At 36.9% G+C, this 19,298-nt stretch overlaps 2 protein-coding genes across 5 annotated transcripts in view; one reads left to right on the forward strand and one right to left on the reverse strand.

Annotated features, from left to right (window-relative positions):
* Positions 1–12,314, forward strand: part of LOC107720017 (mitogen-activated protein kinase kinase kinase 14-like) — a 19,651-nt gene extending 7,337 nt beyond the window's left edge. For 3 of the 4 annotated variants that reach the window (XM_016527589.1, XM_016527590.1, XM_016527592.1), the window contains exons 2-16: positions 2,033–2,273; positions 2,377–2,416; positions 2,539–2,713; positions 3,757–4,131; positions 5,704–5,838; positions 5,934–6,063; positions 6,150–6,278; positions 8,072–8,170; positions 8,261–8,418; positions 8,561–8,711; positions 8,797–9,147; positions 10,119–10,228; positions 10,399–10,537; positions 11,525–11,625; positions 11,734–12,314. In XM_016527589.1, the coding sequence (XP_016383075.1) occupies positions 2,042–2,273; positions 2,377–2,416; positions 2,539–2,713; positions 3,757–4,131; positions 5,704–5,838; positions 5,934–6,063; positions 6,150–6,278; positions 8,072–8,170; positions 8,261–8,418; positions 8,561–8,711; positions 8,797–9,147; positions 10,119–10,228; positions 10,399–10,537; positions 11,525–11,625; positions 11,734–11,952 (2,544 nt within the window). In that variant the 5' untranslated portion in view covers positions 2,033–2,041 and the 3' untranslated portion in view covers positions 11,953–12,314. Of the gene's footprint in view, positions 1–1,607; positions 1,733–2,032; positions 2,274–2,376; positions 2,417–2,538; positions 2,714–3,756; positions 4,132–5,703; positions 5,839–5,933; positions 6,064–6,149; positions 6,279–8,071; positions 8,171–8,260; positions 8,419–8,560; positions 8,712–8,796; positions 9,148–10,118; positions 10,229–10,398; positions 10,538–11,524; positions 11,626–11,733 lie in introns of those variants that run through there. The other variant, XM_016527591.1, reaches the window with a different exon arrangement.
* Positions 12,315–14,403: 2,089 nt separating this feature from the next.
* Positions 14,404–19,278, reverse strand: LOC107720019 (apoptosis regulator BAX-like). Its single transcript, XM_016527594.1, has 6 exons — positions 19,189–19,278; positions 16,574–16,622; positions 16,330–16,488; positions 16,068–16,203; positions 15,873–15,977; positions 14,404–15,000 (listed from the first exon to the last, which is right to left on the reverse strand). The coding sequence occupies exons 1-6, from the start codon at positions 19,217–19,219 to the stop codon at positions 14,902–14,904; spliced, it is 579 nt and encodes a 192-aa protein (XP_016383080.1). The 5' UTR covers positions 19,220–19,278; the 3' UTR covers positions 14,404–14,901.
* Between the last annotated feature and the right edge of the window lie 20 nt (positions 19,279–19,298).

Below are 19,298 nucleotides of genomic sequence, written 5' to 3' on the forward strand. Positions count from 1 at the left end.
AAAAACATTTCAATACTTTTTCTTGTAATTATATCGTTGGGTAAGTATAGGAGATTGTATATAAATTGCGGGCATCAGGGAACCGCTATTGAAACCGCTTTTGATTGCGCGCTCTCATTTTACTTTCACTTTTGAGATTCGCGATCACAAGGACTCTATACTATGGAGCGGGAGTACTTACCACACATTTGACAAGATTAGATGTTTGTCATTGGTACTCAGGATCTGCAAATCATTCGCCATCGTCCTATCAGACATTTCTCCTTACTCTGTGTATGTGGTAAGTGAACTTTCATGTACTGTAATGCAACAGGCTACTGCTAGCAAGCGGCTAACCTTTTAGTGGCTCCTTAAAACGTGTTATTTGTTTCACGCTTCGGGCACCCCGCCCCGCCCCCCGATGTCATCGTCCATCATGATGTTTCAATGTTGACATCGTCCGATGCCAATTTGGTAGACATCGCCCAACCCTAGTGGCTATACAGTTGCTAAGGTGATCTGAGTGGCACAGTTTCAAGGCATCATTCATGTTCAAAGAGGCAAGATGTAGACCAAAGTTTAATACTTTGCAATGCACAACTACTTTTGTTCATACTTAACAAGCGCCACTATCAAACGCTTTACTGTATTTGCAGACAATGTAGTTGAAGAAAAGATTGAACCACGCCTTCTGCAAAATTTGGTGTTCTGAGTGGTTTTAGTTTGTTCAAAGGTTCAAAGTTTATTATAAGCCCAAAGGGCAATTATTGGTTGCTATACAGTTGCTAAAGGCTGGAATACACTACCCGACTCTTAACAGATTTTAAAACACTGGGCATCATACACTAAACAACTGAGGATCACACACTACCAGACTTTAAAATCGTTCAGATCACAACAAACTTAAGCAGAAATGTGTGTCTTGTTGCTAGGAGATGCTTAACAAATGAAAACAACATGTGTTCTAAAACTGGTTCAAAATATCAAACATGTTTGATATCCACCGACTGGATGGATTCATAGTCTGAAGCTAAAAAATCGGAGTCATAAACTGCTGGTTTTTGTATGAAATCTGGCAACTAACAAAATCTGCAGACTGGCTTTGACTTCAGCAACTAGCGTCAACTTCTAAAGTTGTGTAGTGTATTCCAGCCTTAAGGTGTTCTATGTTTAATGCTTAAGGCAAGGCACAACTACTATTTCTCATATATACTAAGTTCCATTATCAAAAGCATTACTGTATTTCAAAACAGTGAGGAAGTAGAAGAAAAATTTGAACCACACCTTCTGAGGAATTTGATTTGAAAATATATCATAAACCAGTCAAACAAGGAAAAAGATCTTCTTGATACGGTTACCTCCCACATATACCCACAATGAAGTAGTGAGAAGTAGTCACTGATGTTAGGTTTATGATAACAAGCTTACTTCTGTAATTCATCAGAGATAATGCTTTGATATAATGTTCTAAATTAGGACATTTTCAGTACCAAAATGAGTCCTTATAGTTAGACTGGTTAGCTTACTTTAATGTGGGCTGTACAACATCATCCTGTCAAACCGTGCCAAAACAGCTGCGATGGTGTGATCCGCACAGGGCCCGCCTTCATTTTGATAAGCAGAAGGCTCATGTTTCGCCCTCAGCGGCTTCTCCCGCTCCATAGATCAACCTTGAGGAGCAGGAAGTGTAAAAGTGAAGAATAGAGTCTTTGTGTTGACTGAAAACACTGATGTCCTCTGTTGCCTTCAACAGGTACAAAGTTCAGGCTTTGTGACCAATCACTGTTAGAGGGAAGATTTAATGAATTTGTATTTGAAAGAAAATACCCTCCCCTGCCAGTTAGCATAGCCAGCACCGGTTAGTGAAGGCCAGGTGTGTGGGATCTTTATCCACAATGCGGTTTCGATCAGGCTGTGTATGTGCTTGAGACAAAAAGAGAATGCCGGATCATATTTAAGCACTGTGAGATTTAGTGACGCATCCAATGTTACTTCTGTCGTATGAGCAATATGAGACTGAACTGATGTATTGAACTTTTTCTTTGTTTTGTAGAATTTCAAGATGCAGCGATTTTTGAACTCCACTGTCCCGTTCTCCCACATGGCCCAAAGAGATATTAAAGCTCTCAACTGCCCCGGCTCGAGCCCAGCCTCTCGCACAGAGAGCAAAGCAGGAGAGCTAGACAAAATACAACACTTGAGTAACTACCTCAAGAATGTCTTGTATCATGGAACTGCCGACCATGAGTGGACACACAGGACAGAGAAACAAACGATTATTGCACAGGCAGAGTGTAAGTACTGATTTAAAGAGACTCAAACAGAGGAACTCATGATGATTTCTCAGTGTTTTTTTCCAAATATAGATTTGGGCTAAATTGTTTCCCTTTTCCACAGGTGAGTCCCAGGATTCACAGGAGTTCTGCCCCAATGGCAGGTAAAGTCATTATGTTTCATTATGTTCTCTTTTAATACCAGGAATTAATATATCACTGCAACTTACTTATGTCTTCATGTGTTCGGACATATATTTTCCACCACAAAATGGTCGCATTTTAGCATCTCCTCCCAGTCGCTTCTTGGCACTTTTTCTCGCAGTCGGCCCAGGAAGAAGCGGCATAAGAAACATCGGCGAAAACGGGGTGAGAAGGACAGCCGAGCGAGCGAGTCTGTGGAAGTCACCGGAGTGCCAGAACAGGACAGCGGCGAGTTCCATTCATCATCTCTTATTCAGGTTAGACCGAATTAATTGCTGTAATTGTCATAGAGCTGAGGGGAGTGCATCAAACAAATTGGGTTGAATTTAATAAAAGATATATTCCACGGCTTCATATTAGAATCTTTTGTTGTTTGCTTTTGGGATCTGATAAAGCGCTTGGACCCAGAAAAGGTGACGTGTGACTTCAGACAGACTTAACAATGTTATTAAGATAACTGTAGTTGTAACATTTTAATAATCATTCTAATTCCAAAGTCCACACCACAGCTATAACGATAACGACAGAGGAGCGATATCATTGGAATTGCTTTTAGAACATGTTTTCCCATCTAATGAAAAATAAAAAAAATTGTCTGCCAGAGTGGTGCAGACGCTAATACAATAATTTAACATTATAGTTATTGTTCTTGGTGTGAACAGGCCTTAACTCTGTTATTGAACTAAGCAGTTGAATCCAGCAGAATCTGACATTACCATGTTGCTAAGATAACAGCTTGAAACTATTAAGCATTACAAAGTGAACTGAATTAGTGCTTTTTTTTATAAAATGGCACAATTTCTGTTGATACTGTTCAGTAGTGAATAAAAAATTGTTATTTACTACTTAATAATTTTTGAATGCAAATTTTCACTGATCTTATCACAATGCACCCTGGGATTATGTAATGCATGAGGGATGCATGAGATACCGCCTTAGATTTTCTCTGTATCTCACCAGCGTAGTTTTGCTGATGTCTGAAAATGTTACTTAGGTTGGAAGCACTGTTTTCAAACTGAATATATATATATATATATAGACTATCTGTTGATTTAAAACTAGACCGTTGTCTCAGCTGTGTTTATATTATGTCCCAGTGGGAATTGAGTGATTAGCTAATGATTGAGTCAAACAAAGCTCGTCTTTAGCTCTCCGTAGAGGCTTGAAGCATTTTACCTAAGGGACACATTTACAGGTCCAAATGGAATTTTTCCTGTTATCAGCATTGATTTTATACAGTGCTTTTCAATGACTTTCTCTCTAATAGTCCAATCAACTTTGTTGTGTCCTGTTGTTTCAGGTTATAGATCCTGTGTGCATCAGCAGCAGTATCAGTAGTACTACATACAGCAGCAGTGGCCTCAGCACGGAGAGGGTGTCTGTGCAGGAAACAGAGGGCCCGTCAAACCCTTATCAGTGGGAGTCCCAGCAGACCTCCTTACTGAGCCTCTCCTCCTGCCAGAGCTACGGCCAAGAGAGTGAGGAGCTGAATTCTCCCCTGAGAAGTGAGACTGAATGCCCTCTGGCTGCTACGGCCCTGAGGAACTTTGTTACAACTGAAGATCCCTGCTTTGCGTACTGCTTTGTCAAAGATGTGCTGAGAGAGGAGAGGGAGAGGGATGATAAGGACGAAAGAGAGGAGAGCGACAAGAATGAAGGGATCCTGTTCAAAGAGGTGATTTTAAATGGCATTTAAAACACATGACGTTGAAGCATGTTGAAATTGACACATGTGTGAACTCATACCGAAAGAGCATGATGCATAGATGTGTTGTCTTGCACGCAAAGATCCAAATTTACATACAAGTACACAACCTAAAAGTCATACAGGCACACGCAACCTGAATCTTCTAGAAAGACAATACAGATAAAGACAACATAGGCTTACTAATACAGAGAGGAAGAGAGAGAGAGAGTGAGAAACTCAAGCACACATGCATGCATGTGTTCACGTAGCCCAAGTTGACTTGCGGTCGTCGATTTCCTGTTTTTCTTGCTTTCAGTGGGGTTTCGTGTTTACCTCACCAGCCTAGTTCTGCTTAGGGAGTTTCCTTTCAAATAGAAATAAGCAAACAGTAAAAAACATCACTTCACACACTTACTGTGCTAGTCATGTGCTCTGAATTATGACATTTTCAGTAGTTCTGTAGAACCTTTTAACAATTAAGTAATAAACATGCATCAGTATTGAAATTATGGCCTATAACGATATACATGATAGATACCATAAATCTATAGTAATTTGTTAAAACATATTAAAATAAAACACTAAAATAAACTAAAATAGCTTATTTAGCCATCACAATATTATAAGGTACATTATGAAAGATGGATAAATATTTACTGCACTTTTCCAAGGAACATTAATAAAGTTGTTTTACTTTTTCACGAAATTAACTTTTTTTTTTTTTTATGAACAAACACACTAAAAATAATTTAGCTATATACTGCCGTTCAAATCTTTGAGGTAAGTTTTTTTTTTAAAGAAATTAATACTTTTGTTCAGCAAGGACGCAGTAAATTGATCAAAATTGGCAGTAAAGACATTTATAATGTTATAAAAAAATATATATTTTAAATAAATGCTGTTCTTCTGAACATTTTATTCGTCAAAATTTTCTAAATTGATGATAATAAGAAATGTTTCTTAAGCACCAAAGCAGCATGTTAGAATGATTTCTAAAAGATCATGTGACACTGAAGACTGGAGTAATGATGCTGAAAATTCAGCTTTGCATCACAGGAATAAATTGCATTTTAAAATATATTTAAATACAAAACATTTATTTAAAAATGTAATCATATTTAATGATATTACTGTTTTTTTCTGTATTTTTGATCAAATAAATGCAGCCTTGGTAAGCATAAGAGACTTCTTTTAGAAATACTACAAAAACCCAAACTTAATACAAATAACCCCAAACTTTTGAATGGTAGTGTAGTTACATGCACACACAGATAACTAGATATTAAATGTTATATATTATAATTCTACGCTTTTTCTGTCTAAATAAATAAAAAAATAAAAGTGAATTTAGGTATTAAATAATTTTTATGTACAAAATGCAAAATGACAAAAAAGGTCATCTAAATGTAAAAAAGGGGAATTGCATGCTGCGATGTGATGAACACAGTAGCTTGTTATATGGGTCACTATATTGTGTATTGTAACATGGCTTGAACACCATATTTGCCAGTCAACATCCATAACATCATTTGACATCAACATCTCGCATCCCTTTTTTAGGGGCTACAACCAGTGAATTATGAGTACAGAGAGGGACGGGAGTATGAACGCTGTAGATTTCTCAAGCAGGGCTCCTTCGGCGAAGTCTACAGCATCAAAGACAAAGGCACCGGCTTCATGTGTGCTGCCAAAAAGGTATTTGTGCCCCCATTTCTGACTGATGGCACTGCTGGTTTTCAAATGCAAGTTACTGTCTGTTGATGTGTGGATGCTCGTGTGTGTGTTTTCAGGTGCCGTTGGTGAGTTTCAGCAGTGAGGAGGTGGGCTCGTGGAGTGCCCTGCAGTCTCCTCAGGTGGTGGAACTCTTTGGTGTGGTGCGTGAAGGTCCTTCCATCATCCTTTTCATGGACCTTAAATCCAGTAAGTGTTCAGAAGCGCCTTCGTAGACACACGACCTCTTCATTTGTGATGATGGATGGAAATGTTTGACTTGGCACTCTCTTCAGGTTCTCTAGGACAGCTGGTGGAGGAACGAGGCCGCCTGCCAGAGGATCTGTCCCTGCACTACCTTCAGCAAGTACTGGGGGCACTTAACCACCTGCATAGGAAGCGGATCCTTCACCTGGACATCAAAGGTACGTCCAGAGTGAGGGCTGGATAGCTAAAAAGGCCACTAAAGCATTTAATTGGTCGAGAAGGGTGGAAGCTATGTGGAGTCTTAAACGTCAAAAGTCAAAAAGCTTGAGCATTTGTTCTGTCCTCTCTTCACTAATCTAGACTGTCTCTGTTTCATTTGTGTGGAAGGATGACATGATATTGACATTTAATGTCTCCATGTTATTTGTGGAAAATGGAAAAATCACAAGTGAGATTAATATCGCAATTGTTTCTTCTAAACAGCAATTGAGATTAAATGTGGAAGAAATTGAGACTTTTTTGTGTGAAATAAAATGACCCTTGTAATCTCACATCTCCACATGTCTCAGAGATGTGCCAAGATATCAAAATTCAGCATTTTAATTAAGTTTAAGTTATAAAATTACTAAAACAAAAAAAGTAGAAATATAAAAAATCAAATAACATTGACAAAAGCACATAATAAAATTATTAAAACGGAAACTAAAATTAAAATGAAAACTGAAAATGAGCTAATAAAAATAAAATGAGCTAAAAAAAAAAAAACTATAATAGTGTAAAAATAACACTGACGTGTACTGGTGGACTCCATGCCTCTATGAGCTATAAAAGAGTAATATATGTGCAATAAAATTGCCTTATGAATTGAGTCTTTTCAAATTGACTACAGAAAACACTAAGCAAATGACACGTTTTTTAAAACAAATGTGTTACGTAGAGCCATAAGCAATTTGAAGAACTACAGATTTGCTGCTGAGGAAGTTGATTCTAATGCTGTGTTTTGTGGCTGGCTTTAGTTGTTTTTCTGGGGAATAGGGTGAGACAAACAGCACCTGTGGTGAGAGAGAGGAGATCAGAGTACAATGTGAGCAAGCCAGGGCTGGGAATTTCCCGCAGCATGACTCATGTGGTTCAGATGAGGGGGGAGGGAGAAGAGACAGTGAGATCAAGAGAAAGCCACTTAGACACTGCCTGAAGAACTGACCATACATTATGCAGATGGACACCAGAGATTAAATGAGCAGCTTTATGTCTTTATAAGCCATTCAGATTAATAAAGGGCTGTTCAATTCAAGCAAGCGGTAAAACAAACCTTTCTACGTTGACATCTACAGCGCCATCTGCTGTCCAAATAGTCTGATTAGCAGTAATTTAATCTATTTTTTTTTGTCTTTTTTTTTTTCTTCAGTTGACAAGTTGTGGTTTGCAATGTAGAAACTGAAAGTCTCACACACTCCAGTTTTAACTTTTCCTGGAACCAGCCAATCACCACTTCTAGAGCAGAGACTTATGGGAAGAGATGTGCCCACTGACAGACATTTATTTTGTAAATACACATCGCTAGTCTTATTGGGCATGATTCAACAGTATTGCATTATGAAAATAGATGTAATGAAACAGCTTTTGTAATGACTCGCGCTTGTATGGGTTACTAGTTAATGTTAACTAGTAGTCAGATAACTATGTAGGGCATAGTTTTGGGTTAAAGTATTTGTACAGTGTATATAGGTACTGCATCCATTCTGAAATCTTACCAGTAGATAGAGTTAAGTAATTTAATGCTTGAGGTGTTTCAGGAGGGGGCGAATGTATTTGAATACCTTTTTTCACTCAAAGGAACTACTGTTCAAAAGCTTGGGGTTGATAAGATTTTTTATCTTTTTAAAAAGAAGTTTCTTATGCACAACAATTATGCATTTATTTGATCATTTTGTACATTAGTACAACAATTTTGTATCATTTGTACAACAGTTACATTTTAAAAGCTCACTTTGTGTTTTCATGTTTGTAGCGGATAACATTTTGCTGTCAGAAGATGGGAAAGATGCATTCCTGTGCGACTTTGGATACTCCGAGAGATTGGACAAACAAGGGCTTAGTTATTGTAAGAGTAAGTACATTTCATAAGAGCCTCAAACACATATTTCAAGTGAACATAGACACATACATAAGTTGACCAACTAATTTTGTATGCGTTTAGGTCTGAAAGGCACAGAAACTCATATGGCACCTGAGGTGTTGCTCAATGAGCCGCGCTCTTCAAAAGCAGACATCTGGAGCAGCTGCTGTATGCTTCTGCACATGCTCAATGGCTGTCATCCGTGGACCCGCTACTATTCCCGCCCACTCTTCCTCAAGGTAAGCTACGACTGGGAACTGTTTAAATAAGCCCTTCCCACTTTTAAAGTCACATTTTATTTTATTGAATGTTTTGTGACACCTACAAGATTTGCATTCACCAAACGCTTAAGAAGTATTGTTTGTGTTTGTATCGTGACAGATAGCAGAAGAGCCTCCGCCACTGAGGGAAATTCCATGTGACTGCAGCTCCTATACAGCAGATGTCATAAAAGCAGGACTGCAGAAAGATCCAATCAAACGAGCTTCTGCCAAAGAACTTTTTGTTAAAACTGCTAAAGCACTTAAAGGAGGTAACAATAAATAATCATGAAACATATACAAATGCCTGTATATTCAATTTTATTCAATTTAAAAAACAAATCAATTTATTTGCAGTCGGGGGACTTCGCAGCCGCGCGAGAGGAGGACCCTATCAGAAGCCACTAGGGAAGCCAGAGAATCCAGACCCCACCTATTCAGCCACACCCCCCACATCCCATCAAACCACGTCCTCTGATAACTCTGAGCTGCAGTGGATGAGCTCGGAGCACAAGAGGAATGTGGGTAATGGGGAACGTAATGAGAAGCCAGAAAAGGTAAAACAGTGGAAACAGACAGAGGAGACAAGAAACGATGACCACTGTCCTCCAAAGTCACTGCTCCACATTCAAAACACTTCACCTGAGCCGCGGATCATCAATAAGACCGAGCCGGAGCCGGAACAAGAGCTGAGGAGACTGGAGAAAGGTAAGCCACCATCTGATCAAGTCATATTCATAGCGGCTAGCTTTACGCTGTTCTTCAGATTCATAGTAGCTGTATTTCCATCCCAGTTGTGAATTTAATTTATGTAGAAAATCATAGAAACAGTTTGCAGATTGTTTCCATTGTCACTTCTGGGAAAATTGGTACAAAATAATAGAAATGGAATTTGAAGCCACTTCACTTCTTTTATTAAACACACTATTGTACAAAAGTTTGGGTAAGATAAAAAAAAACACTTTTATTCCGCAAATAACCGTTTAATTGATCAAGTGACAGTAAAGACAATTATAATGTTACAAAATAACACCCTGAAAAGATCATGCAAAAACGTATCACTTTCCACTAAACTATTAAGCAGCACAACTATTTATAACAGAGATAATAATGAGAAATGTTTCTTGCTCATATCAGAATGATTTCTGAAGGATCATGTGACACTGAAGACTGGAGTAATGATGCTGAAAATTCAGCTTTTCTTCACAGGAATAAATTCTATTTTAAACTATATTCAAATAGAAAACAGTTTTAAATTGTAATACAATTTCAGAATTTTTATTGTATTTTTGATCAAATAAATACAGCCTCGATGAGCATAAGAGATTTCGATGAAAATAAATCTTACCAACCCCAAACTTCTGAACGATAATGTAGAATAAACACTATTTTAGATGTGAATTATTTGAGACTTGAGATATTGTAGGATTTTATTTGTTAAATGTGTTCATATAGTAATTTATGCACATACAATTGTATCCACCTCAAGCGAACATATATGTTTTATATATATTATTTGCATTTTGGTGTCTTCGTTTAGCATTTTTGTTTTCTATCCCATATCCCAAAATTAGCATCAAAAATATTAGGATGGAATCTCAGCTGCTGGTCAATATCCAATCTTGTGATTACAGCCATCTGAACTGTAGCATGTAACACATGTCTCACTCTCTCTGCAGATTTCTACCTGAGCAGTCTTTCCCTGCCTCATTCTGCTGAGCTACAGGAGCAGCTGCTCTCTTGTCTCTGTAGCGACTGCCCTTCCACTAGAGAAAACTTTGACAAGAAGGTAAACAAACTCAGAATGCTGAATATGAGGCAGCCTGTAATTACATTATAAGGACATTAAGAGTGGTGGTTAACTTCTTGACAACCATCACCTGTTGTTTGCTAGTAAAGCATCTCAGTTTAACCAATTACAACTTATTTGAAATTCAAAGTTTTTTTTCTCTCCTCCAGGATTCAGGACGTTGGTCAGTTGGCCCTGGCGATGACCTTAGCTCAGGCGTGTTTTCTTACAATAGTCAACAAGATGGCCAGAGCTTCAGCATGGACTGGCTCGCCCCCACGCATCAACCTCTGCCCCGCTGCTTTGATGGTGTGTGAACAACAACTGATTACTTTAGAGGAATGCAAAGCATCATTACATAACCAGCGGGTTGGCACGATACCAAACTGTTAGCAATCCATACCAGCATCAGTGAAATTTTGTGATACTCGATATCCCAGAAAAAAACAACAACAACATTATGCTATTTAAAGTGAAATAGTAATATAAATATTAACAAAATAACTTGAATCAATGGCATGTACCCTACCGTTCAAAAGTTTGGGGTCAGTTTTAAATGTTTTTTTGAATGTCTCCTATGTTCATCAAGGCTGCATTTATTTGATCAAAAATGCAGTAAAAAAGGCAAAATTTAGAAATATTATTACAATTTAAAAGAACTGTTTTCTATTTGAATATATTTTCAAATCTAAATTATTCCTGCAATATTAAAGCTGTATTTTCAGCATCATTACTCCAGTCTTCAGTGTCACATGATCCTTCAGAAATCATTCTAATATGCTGATTTTATTATCAATTTTTCTGCTACTTAATATTTTGGTGGAAACCACGATACATTTTCCAGGATTCTTTTAATAGACATTTCTAGCACATAACAGTATTTATTTGAAATATAAATCTTTTATAACATTACAAATGTTTTACTACCACTTAAATGCATCCTTACTTGCTGACCCCAAACTTTTAAAGTGTAGTCTAGTTTTTAAATACTTTTTAACAAAGACAATATTGTGTAGTAAAGTTTTTTTCCAAGTAATTACTCAATTATGTATAGTCAGTAATAAGGGGAAAAACGTCATTTTTATATTTTGTCAATAATAATATTTTATTAATATTATTAACAACAGCAAGTCTAGGGACATGTATATATTTTTTGACATCTGTCACATATTGGCACAAAACACAGTTAAGCTACAAGAACTTCCATTCACACATACCATTGGTATGAGATATTTTTAGATGACGATTTATTAGGGTTATTTGTGCCATGCTCACATCTGTTCTTTGTTTCTTCAGGGGTGGATGTTTATATCAGGGACTTTGACGGGAAATGCTTTCATATTCGGGAGACGCCCGGGGTGAAAGTAGGCCACGTTGCTAGAGGAATCAGTGATCAGGTAAACAGTGTGTGTGTATGTATGTATAGTGTGGTTATGCAGAGCACATTGGTTTATTTGCATTACTCTTGGTGCTTGCTAGAGGATAATATCTTCTCTCTCGGGTAGATCTCAGAGAACGTGTTCAGCCTGCAAACAGAGGATGGTTGCTTGGTGCCCCATGACAAAGAGGTCCTAGAGAACAGCCTGTTTTTGCGTTGTGTCCCGGCCCCCGACTCCAGCCACTATCATCAGTACGGACACAACCCCTGCTGCACGCTCGGCCCCAACTGCAAACTACCATGGAGCTGGAGGATCAGAGAGGGGGTGCTGGAGACTAAATACTGATCTCTCCATCCCCAATCAGTTTCTGTTAAGCACTCTGTTCCAATCAAAGTACGTTTGCATTGAATTTGTAATCGTGAATCTCATCTGTGCTTCTCACCTGTCAAACTTTTGAGCCATTTGCCATAGTATTGGTTTACATTCTTAGTATTTTCAAGTTGTTTTAAGTGACTGCAGATCTTTTGTTGTGCTGTGTTGTGTTGTGAAGATCATTGTGGGCCTTCATGGAGTCATTTCATGATTAATGGCAAGATTTTAAAGCCTTTAGCCGATCAAGTATATGCCTTAAACCCTGAGCACTTATGAATTAGTTTTCAATGTCAGTATGGCTTACCTGTGGGACGTAAAGATGCACATCAAAATAATCATTGAAGTCAACTTCCAAAATAAACATTGAAATAATCATTGATCTCCTTTCTAAGAATGTTTAACTGTTTTAAAGAATCCTTCAATAAATGTTTTTTTTTTTATGATAACATTACATGGAAGATCTTATTGTTGCATTAATGATTTGAATGCCAATCAAACATTTTGGAAGTAAAACTACAAAACAGACACATTACATCAGTGCAATTTTAGTATTATTTATTGCATTATGCTATTTATTACTATAAATTATTTTTATATTTTGCTTCATTTTAAGTTTAGTTCAGGTTTTAGTAATTTTATGTGCTTGTCATTTTTATTCGTTTTTGTTTTCAAAAATATTTCTATTTAGCTTTATTTTTTATTTAAGTTTTAGTGTTAGAAATGTTACTATTTCAGTTTAAACCACTAGTCTATAATTTATATAGATCAGTGACAACCTTAGTGGTCAAGGCAACATTTCTAATTTTTGTACGTTTTTCATCTAATGTTTACTTGTTTTATTTCAGCTTTATTTTAATTAACAAAAAATTAATAGTTTTAGTTAATAATGACTGCATTACGTACAATCAGAAGTTTGAACACGAGCTGATTTTTTTTCATGATTTTGAAGACGTTTTTATCTAAAAGCTGATGCTTAAATGCTTCCAATTCGTTTTTCAGACAAATACTTTTTATTTAGTAAATAGTATATAGTTTTTAACATTCACTGCATAATTCCTGTATATTCATTTCTTAGTTTTGATCCTTTACTATTATTTTAAAATGTGGAAAATTTAATAAAGAGTAACGGTTTCTCTACCAAAATTCACATCACACATTTATATTGAAATCCAGAAAAACTATTTATTGTTTCATTTTACATCTTACAAAACAAACTCATGGGCTCACACAGCAGACAGACTGCCTTAGGGTGCACAATTTTATACCAGTTTTCAAAGATGTAGAAAAAGTGGTGGCTAGTATCATAAAAAGCCCAAGGCACTGTCAACGAAATAATAAAAATTAGAAAAGTATGAAATTGTACCCAAACAACCAAAAGACAAAGAAACAGGTGTATAAAAAAGAACAATTGCATGTAAATGTAGGATAGTGGGTCTGGCTAACCATCGTAAAAATACAGTACTGAGAAACCTTTGCTGAGGGGAGAAGCTCAACTAATCGGCCTAGAAGTCCTGCAAGACCGAATGTTTGCACCAGCTGAAGCCAAACTAACTGCTTTTCGTCAAAGTCCCCACATGTGGAACGAATCTGCACCTGCATCTGAAGTCTTTGGTTTGTCAGGCAGGTCCTCCACTATTCTAAAAGGAAAATATTTGGTTCTGTAAGAAAACGTGATCATCGTGGCTCCGAGAAGTTTAATGCATTTAAGAGTCACTAGTATTGTCCATTCCTGTCATAGGAGGGCCTCGCTGACTAAGACAAGCCCACATACCGCACAACCAGAGTGCTGATTGGTTGGCTGCACAAAAAACATTTCATGAACTCTTAAGAGGCTAAACTTGTACTTTCAAGTACAATCAACTTCATAGACATTTCGCAGCCCCTATTCTGATGAACTATAGGAGACACTAAACAAAGAAAGGCGAGGAGGAATTAGGAAGAGGAGAAATTCTGAGCCCATTCCTACTCTTTCAGATGACAGTGGACTCAAAAAAAAAAAATATATATATAATAATAATTATTTTATTATAATAATAAAAATAATATATAATAATTCCATTTATAAGCTAACTGTTGACCAAATGTAATTTTGACTGTCATTACGCACAATTTAGGACAAAAAAATCAAAATATGAGAATATGAGACTCCTAACTTAGAAATTTCTGCATTGAGACAATGTCTATAAATTAAATCAAATACCAATCCAGTCTTTTATATAACCTAGACACTCATAAGCCCAAACTAAAAATAAATAGCTAAAATCAAGCCTAAACCTGAACTCTTACGCATTAGTCTCTGATTTTCAGTGCAAATGTTATCAAGGTTTAAAGTTGTAGATGAGAAAAAAAAAAATATATATAATAATAATTATTTTATTATAATAATAAAAATAATATATAATAATTCCATTTATAAGCTAACTGTTGACCAAATGTAATTTTGACTGTCATTACGCACAATTTAGGACAAAAAAATCAAAATATGAGAATATGAGACTCCTAACTTAGAAATTTCTGCATTGAGACAATGTCTATAAATTAAATCAAATACCAATCCAGTCTTTTATATAACCTAGACACTCATAAGCCCAAACTAAAAATAAATAGCTAAAATCAAGCCTAAACCTGAACTCTTACGCATTAGTCTCTGATTTTCAGTGCAAATGTTATCAAGGTTTAAAGTTGTAGATGAGAAAGAGCACAGGCTTCGCAGAAACAAGAGTGGCTCGAGACAGTTGCATCATGCTTGCTCTCACTCTTTCCTCCTCCTCTCTCTCTTTTGATTAGTTGAGGCCGTTTTCTCTACTCCATATCCCTTTCTCTTCCCCCTCATCTTTCTGTTCTTCTTTGCTGGTCTGTTTCACCCTCTGTTCATTGTCTCAACTCTCTCTTCTCGCGCTCTCCACCTTCCTGTCAGTCTTTTCACATTTTGCGGATCACCAACACTGTGGTGAGTACCCCAGCCAGGAAAACGCCGATAGTCTGCCATGTCGGGGTCCCGAAATAGGAGCGGATTCCCTCCTGAGGGAGTGGGGAAAAAAGGCAAGAGTGGGAGAGTATTCTAATATAGAGAATATACATACTTTAGCTTTCATCAAAAAAATTAAAAAATAAAATAAAACAAAATGCTTTCATAATATTTTATCAGAAAGTATTAGGTTCAATGATATTTCAGAATGTTTCCATGATAAAGAAAAAATATTTTAAACGGAAGAAAAAAATAATAATTTCAAGTTAAGTTCTTGAAATGTATTCTATTTGCTTTACATATTTTATTCATATGGTTTAAAAGTTTCTTTTAATGATATTTTCATGGTACTTTTTTTTTTTTTTTACAGATACCATGGATTATTAATTTAGAAATTCCATTAAAAAAAAATTTTCTCCTGACATAAAGTCAAATGGGTGCTCAGTGTCACTTGACCCTTCTGAAATCATTCCAATATGCTGATTTGATGCTCAAAAAACATTTCTCTTTAATATCAATGTTAAAACTAGTTGTGCTGCTTAATATTTTCGTGGAAACCATGTTATATTTTTTCAGGATTCTTTGATGAATAGAAAGTTCAGAAGAACGGCATTTATTTGAAACAGTAATCTTTCATCACTTTTGATCAATTCATTGCATCCTTGCAGAATAAAAGTATCAATTTCTGAAAAAATAAATGACTACAAACTTTTGAATGGTAGTGTATGTCTACAGTACTGCCTGGATATTTTGCTTCACATTATGGAAGTTAAATGTTCATGCTGTTTTGTGCATCTTGTTTATTGTGGCATCAGTGGATTTGGTAAAGGTCATTGTGGCCCGTGTTAAAATATCACATCGACACCTGAAGTTTCCCATGATTTTAAGGAAGTGATTGTATAAGAAAGCCACTGTCAAGACTTACCCATCCACCCTGTTCCCTGATCCAGTTAATAACGTGTTCCTGAATGTAGGACATAGTCCAGCTTATGATGGTTCTGATGATGTCAGGAATCCTGGTTGTAATAGCCTAGGAGTGCATGAATAAGAAATAAGACAAATACTTAAAACATCAAAACAATGCATTTCCATTTGAGATTGAGCTCGTGTAGGTCTTCACCTTGATGACAAGCCGACAAGCAAAGTAGAAAAGCGCCACCACTCTGCCCCAGTTGAACTTCCCATCAGAGAAGATCTCTCGGGCCACTTTCATGAAGACTTCTTGAGTTGGTTGAAGAGCAGGGTCATTTACCATACTAAACCAAAATGACAATGGAGAGGTATGGATGAGTTGCAGCACACTGCCATCCAGTGGGCATTTCCGAGCACAGCAGGTGACTTGGTACATAGAGACAGTTGCGATGTCGTCCACAATCCATTACCTCTGCAGATGCACATTTCCATCCAGCTCATCTCCAATCTGCTGTAAACACTGCCCAAGACGTTTATGGTTGGGGTCGCACAGCTCAACACCATCCAGCTGACTTCGGGTTACTTCAGCTTCGCTGTGCCCATGACGACGAACTCGTTCATAGACAAAGCTGCGAGAGATGGGACAAGTTGACAGAGGTAATGAACAAAAACAAACACAGAGAACATGGGAAGAAGACATAAGATGATACTCACTTATTGAGAAGTGCCGATCCCAAGGCAATTATCTGGTCATTGCCAATGCCTTCAAATATTGGAAATAATAATAATTAAAAACGATACAAAATCGTGAGGAAAGACACTTAGAGTAAACAAAAGGGATGTAAACTATACTCAAGTACAAATGTCAATACACAGGTTTAACAACACAGATGTGACCTTAAAAGAGAACAGATAAGCATCTGACAGTGGAATCGTTCCATATTGTTTGTGACATGACTCAGCAGTGCATGTATAAATCAGCACACATTTGGTTTCAGTTTCCTGGTGAGTAAAGTTGATGTAAAGAAACAAGTATGCAATGCATGAGCTGTCTAATGGAGAAAGAGACTCACTCAAGCTAAATCCCTCAAGTACATAACATAAATAACTCATTTTAAGTACCACATATTTAAATATTCAAATAAAACAAAAGACTTTAAATCTTCACTTGACACCAGCACAATACATACAGGCTATGTTGCAAAACTAGTGAGCTGCCTACCTAGACAGCATTTTGAGCATTACAGATACCTAGAAATGAAAATAAGCAGCTTGGAAACAAAATCCATTTCTGGTCTTATTTAAGTATTTAACTTTTTGTGTGTGTGTGTGTGTGTGTGTGTGTGTTTGGGTCAATTTGACCCATATTTAAATTGCATGAAACACTAGTTGAAATATTTATTCTTGAAATTTTGTGACTTTTTCTCATTTAGGGTCATGAATGCGCATGCAAAGTTTCTACAGATAGATGTGTTTTGTAAAGGCTGTACAAATTCTGTGTCTATAATGGTGTTGGGGTCAAAATAACCCCCATCGAATGGTTTCCATGAAATTAACCAAAATTCAAAACTCCGGTCTTGGCAAGTATTTATGTGAACACAGTCACTTAGGTCTTAAGTGAACGCAACATTTTGAGCATTACAGATACCTAGAAATGAAAAAATAAGCAGCTTGGAAACAAAATCCATTTCTGGTCTTTTATGTATTTAACTTTTTGTGTGTGTGTGTGTGTGTGTGTGTGTGTTTGGGTCAATTTGACCCATATTTAAATTGCATGAAACACTAGTTGAAATATTTATTCTTGAAATTTTGTGACTTTTTCTCATTTAGGGTCATGAATGCGCATGCAAAGTTTCTACAGATAGATGTGTTTTGTAAAGGCTGTACAAATTCTGTGTCTATAATGGTGTTGGGGTCAAAATAACCCCCATCGAATGGTTTCCATGAAATTAACCAAAATTCAAAACTCCGGTCTTGGCAAGTATTTATGTGAACACAGTCACTTAGGTCTTAAGTGAACGCAAACAGTTTTGGAAAAAAAATAAATAAACGAGAACAAAACTAAAAAAATGTGATTGATTACTTTATTCAATTTCTACCCTATTGTTAGACTAACCTACTAAAAAATTAAAGCACCGTTTTACGCATTCGTGTCTTTGTTTTATTGTATTTATTTGTCCTATTGTTTGTTATTTATTTGTCCTTATTTTATTACTGACTATTTAATTGTTTACTTCAATAATTGCCTGTAGCAATAAATGTGATATTTCACTAGCATTTAAAATTACAACATAAATGTTACAACATATGCATGTATTATATTCGTGAAATAAAATTTCTCACATTATGAAATACGATTTTGATCATATCATCCACACTTAATATATAAATATTATAATTTGGGGTCAATTTGACCCCATGACACAAACGGAGGACCTATTTTATTAATACAGCAGCAGGATTTTAAATGGATAGTTCATCCAAAAATGACAACCCTGTCATCATTCACTCTAGCTCATGTTGGTTCAAACCAGTATGTGATGCTTTTGCATTCACCTTCATTATATGGAAGATGAAGCAATGAAAGTGAATAGTGATTGAGGCTGTTACACTGCCTAACATCTCTTTTAACGTCCCACAGAATGAAGACAGTTATACAAGTTTGGGACAACATATAATTAAGCGACAAAGGTGACGTTTTTATTTGTTTTGTGTGTATGAACTATACCTTTAAATCGAGAGCAACCCATCTGTGATGAGTGTTTACTCCCCCCTCCTAACAGATCAGCACTGAAACGATGATGTCACCCCTTCTGGAAATCAACAACATCGCGGTATCGGGCACGCGACCACCGCCAACACAAGCGCACAGAGGCTGTGTCTCAAAAATAGGGTGCTGCCTACCAAGACAGCATCTCTGGGAATCATCGACGCGGTCTGAAAAAAAAAATCGCCCATTTGGAACGCGCCCATGACGCTCATAAATTCTTTTGGAACGCGAGCGATGCCCAAAAATGTTGTTTGTGTAGACGGCTCACTTTGGGATCCAGCCAAAGAAGACTGTGGTTTATCTGTTTGTTTAGCTCGTGTCATTGTCGTTAATGATCAGTGGCTCTCCGGATCGTCCGGTGATCGGTATGTGTACAGACATGTTTCAGACAGACAGCGGTGTTGTGACAGTGAACGGCACTGAGCAAACTCCCAGTTTACGTGGTATATAGTATTCGAATACACATTAAAGCGTCAGTCTAGATACTTTGCTGGTCATTTGAGTTACGAATCGGAAAAACAGGCGAAAGTCATCATTTGAAGATGAAAGCGGCACTTACCCGTATCGCCTCCGCCCGACGGCGCTGCCATATTAGCATAAAAATAGTGAGAACTCTTCCGCTTTGTGACGTCAAGTTTGGGCAAGAAGGAAGTCACGCACCAGTCTGAT

The sequence above is a fragment of the Sinocyclocheilus rhinocerous genome, unplaced genomic scaffold (genome assembly GCF_001515625.1).
Source record: "Sinocyclocheilus rhinocerous isolate Xijiao unplaced genomic scaffold, SAMN03320098_v1.1 scaffold273, whole genome shotgun sequence".
Taxonomy (NCBI): Eukaryota; Metazoa; Chordata; class Actinopteri; order Cypriniformes; family Cyprinidae; genus Sinocyclocheilus; species Sinocyclocheilus rhinocerous.

Excerpts from the sequence above, each read along its gene's own strand:
- LOC107720019 (XM_016527594.1), bottom strand. The coding sequence starts at position 19,219 with ATGGCAGCGCCGTCGGGCGGAGGCGATACGG. Across the intron at positions 16,489-16,573 it reads GGATCGGCACTTCTCAATAA|CTTTGTCTATGAACGAGTTC; the intron begins GTGAGTATCATC and ends CATCTCTCGCAG. Across the intron at positions 15,978-16,067 it reads CTTGTCGGCTTGTCATCAAG|GCTATTACAACCAGGATTCC; the intron begins GTGAAGACCTAC and ends ATGCACTCCTAG.